The sequence below is a fragment of the Conger conger genome, chromosome 1, assembly GCF_963514075.1.
Source record: "Conger conger chromosome 1, fConCon1.1, whole genome shotgun sequence".
In the NCBI taxonomy this organism is placed as follows: domain Eukaryota; kingdom Metazoa; phylum Chordata; class Actinopteri; order Anguilliformes; family Congridae; genus Conger; species Conger conger.
In genome coordinates this window covers 13,421,084-13,424,567 of record NC_083760.1, presented here as the reverse complement: position 1 = coordinate 13,424,567, position 3,484 = coordinate 13,421,084, and the positions used below count along the sequence as shown (strand labels likewise).

Sequence of the window (3,484 nt, the reverse complement as noted above, 5' to 3'; positions counted from 1 at the left end):
TTACTTTGTCTGAGCTAGCTGATATGAACAGTAGGATGATTTGTTATATGGTTAGGTCTATGTCTGAACGTTCTGACAATCGTATGTTTGTAGGTCGAAAGTACATAATAATGGTTGTTCATTTATGAAAGTTAGCGAATGGTAATAATTTAGACAAGACACTAAATCTGTTCTTCCTCCAACCATGTCGGTGAATGGATCGGCTCCATTGTTTGACACCTGTGATAACCAGTGTGAATAATTCGTGAAAGGCGATTTAGAAATAAATTATATGCCTAATAAAACGGAAGGTATGTTTTAAATTAAATAATAATGTCATGTCATGTTTCCATGCATGTAGGCAAACTATTGTTGGAAATCGCTTTTTAAAATCACTCCACTGTCTTATTTTCTTTGATAACCTACTTAAAAACAAGAATGTTGTTGAATTTAGAAGCGCTGGATGTCTCGCGCTCGCTGCGACTTCAGTAGAACAACTGTCACCTCTACAAAAGGCAGGCAACTTGAATCCTCCATACACGTAGAATTTCAGAAGTTATGTCCTTTTTCGGTGAGCTTAACATCCTACTGACATTACCCCACATATTTCATCTGAGCAGATAACTTATTAACCAAAGTAATGTATGATGTGTGGTTTAGTCTATGCCGCAGTATTTGCAATGAGTAAGCTAGGCCTACTTTAAAATGTTTTAACGAAAGGGCGGATTTATTTTTCCAAAGTATGTTATTTTGCGATCTTTGTTAGTTCATCTTAAATAAATAGGATAGATTTTAAAGTTGGTTTGTTCAATTATTTTAATTGTGCTAGACGTGTCGAATAAAGTGTAGGATTATGCGTATCGAATGCTTGTAGGCCTACGCTGAGCCACATGCATTTCTTGTAGCCTCTAACTGGGGTAATCAAGATTACTTACAATCATATAAAAGGTACAAAATGTATTTGTGAGATAACTTTTTATTAATTATAGAAAGCTGGGTTTCACTAAAAATATCACCGCCACAAACTGTGAACACATTATGGTATTTGTATTGATAATTGTTGTATTGAGTGTAGCTATACTGTGAAGCGAGTTTATTTCTATACACCTCATAAAATACATTCATATTCATGTCAGCAAATGAATATAATTTGGATTTCCTCTGCGTGCCCTTTTAATGGCCATTTAACTAAATCTAAATCCAATCCACCTTTTTAAATCAGCGAAGACGTGTAATCAGCATCAATTTCAGTGTAATTTTATCGCATTGTATTATTAGGCTACTCAATCAAATAAATAAAAACAATGGACATGGATAACTATGGTCAGTTTCCGTTTAATGTATACTCACTGTTCATGTATTGTTTTAAGAGTTGTAGACTAGATGTTTCCAATAAAATACAATATGTTACAGAAAAAATATATATGTCCCCCTGTCTGTAGCCTATACTTCTAACTTTATTAAATACGCATTTTCACTTTTTCATGAAGTTCATTTTAGTTGGAAACTAAAAACAAGATGTGGAACTCTGGGGGAGAGCAAGCATACAGGTTTCAATTATGTTAAAACATAGCTATTAATCAAGTTCAACATTTAATAGTTAAAAGTGATGTTCAATTGAAAAAAAAAATAACAGGCAACGGATTCTGTTGTATCACCACATAGTGTGCGCATTACAACAGTCTTAAATTAAATATAAATACAAATACCAATAATAAAAGTAATATTTACTATACAACTGTGCAACACCATGGCAACACGTTTTATTACTTAATTCCACATGGAATGTACACTATTTACAATCTGTCCAAATCTTATCGGTATGGCGTGTGCAAGACGTGCGCATCCGCATACGATCAGTTCGAAAATCAGCTGTCCGAATCCATGTCACTTTTCCCTTCCTCTGTTTTCTCTGTCGCTGTTTTAGTTGATTTGTTCCATTTCTGAGAGTTTTCTGATTCTTCGGAGGAGGATCGTTTCTGCCTTCGCCACTTCGCTCGTCTGTTTTTGAACCACACCTATGCGGAAATAAAGGACACATTCGCTTAAAATCGCCTGCCAATAGGATTTTTCAGCGAGTGACAAACTATGAAACGGTAAAACTAGTTTTTAGTCCGTAATGAAACATTTGCCTAACAAGCGCCATTTTCCCTGCGAAATTGCCGGATAGGCCTACTTTTCAACTGTAAACGGTGACGATATTTATTCCAATGCATTCTAGTAAAACATATATTTAAACACACATACTATATAAGTTAAATAGAAAACAAATCGTGTTGTATCAACCATGTTAAATCAAACAAATATATTCACCTCTACTTTTTCCTCACGTAGGTGAACTTTTCTTGCCAACTGTTCCCTCGTGCCAACATCTGGGTATTTCGTTTCCTGAAAAAGGTTCTCCAACGCCTCCAGTTGTTCATCGGTGAAGATTGTTCGGTGTCTCCGTTTGCGTCGGCAGTGTAATTGGTTTAACAACTGAAGCTCCGTCCTGGACAATGTACCCACATTCATGTACGACATCATCTGGTGCGGGACAGGGGAGAGAAGCATCGAGCCAGCACTTTCGTAGCCTGAAATGGAAAAACAAATCTGTCAGGGCAATATATTCCGAAAAGGTAGCTTTTTCTGAGATACGCCAACATGAGTCCGTAAATTCCTCACTATCATTATGTTATATAACTAATAGGCTACCAGGGTTGTGGGGGATACGCTGAAAAACAAAAAATAAAACGGAATAGAACTCAACACATTTTTCCCGACAGCAAACTCTAGATAAGGTTTTAATCGCCTATGAAAGAATACCATTCACACGGTATGTATGAAGAATTGCTTACTTTCCAAATCATCGTCGTCATTAACCAGTCGTGCGCAAAAACAAAAACGAGAGGAATCACTAGAAGTACAGTAAGTGCCTACCTGTAGGAATGCATGGACACTGTTGCGAGCCCAGAGTTGGTATTGCGCCGCAGCATGCTGGACCAGTTGGCCCCTGTACATGAAGTTGCCCGTAATAATAGTTATTATATCCAATTCTAGTTCCATTTACTGACTGGATATTTGATGCTGATGGTCCAGTTGGGTGTGAATAGAGTCCGTTATAATCAGCAGTGTACAGAGAATCCGTCAAATTAGAGAACACAACCGGGGCATTCCGATGCAGTAGAACGGAGTCCTTACAGCTGGGTCTCCCAGCCAAAATACTGTCGATGCTGAACATGCCAGCGGGCATCACACGTAAAAGAAGGATAAAATGTATTTTCTCGATTGTTAAATGTAAATGGTCCGTTTAAATAACGGAAGTCGTCTTCAAAACCATAAATTTACTGATGTATGTCTTCAGCGCGACCTCCAGTACGATCGACAGCTACAGGAACTTGTGTTTGTGGTCAGTCTGAACTTCTCCCATGTTTTATACTCGACTGACGTCATTGGGGATTTTGCCTCGACTAAAAATGCAGATGACAACCCAAACCAGAGATTGGCTGTTTCTAGGGGTTAGCAC

The 3,484-nt window shown here is 37.6% G+C and overlaps 1 protein-coding gene across 1 annotated transcript; it reads right to left on the bottom strand.

Moving 5' to 3' along the window:
- Nucleotides 1-1,426: 1,426 nt before the first annotated feature.
- Nucleotides 1,427-3,241, bottom strand: gsc (goosecoid). Its single transcript, XM_061220319.1, has 3 exons — nt 2,899-3,241; nt 2,293-2,552; nt 1,427-1,997 (listed from the first exon to the last, which is right to left on the bottom strand). The coding sequence occupies exons 1-3, from the start codon at nt 3,209-3,211 to the stop codon at nt 1,848-1,850; spliced, it is 723 nt and encodes a 240-aa protein (XP_061076303.1). The 5' UTR covers nt 3,212-3,241; the 3' UTR covers nt 1,427-1,847.
- Nucleotides 3,242-3,484: the final 243 nt, after the last annotated feature.

Bases quoted from the DNA above. Each gene is read 5' to 3' on its own strand.
- gsc (XM_061220319.1), bottom strand. From the start codon at position 3,211: ATGCCCGCTGGCATGTTCAGCATCGACAGTATTTTGGCTGGGAGACCC. The intron at 2,553-2,898 runs GTAGGCACTTAC...TTTCCATTTCAG, and splicing joins GTGTCCATGCATTCCTACAG to GCTACGAAAGTGCTGGCTCG. The intron at 1,998-2,292 runs GTGAATATATTT...ATTTCCGCATAG, and splicing joins TACGTGAGGAAAAAGTAGAG to GTGTGGTTCAAAAACAGACG.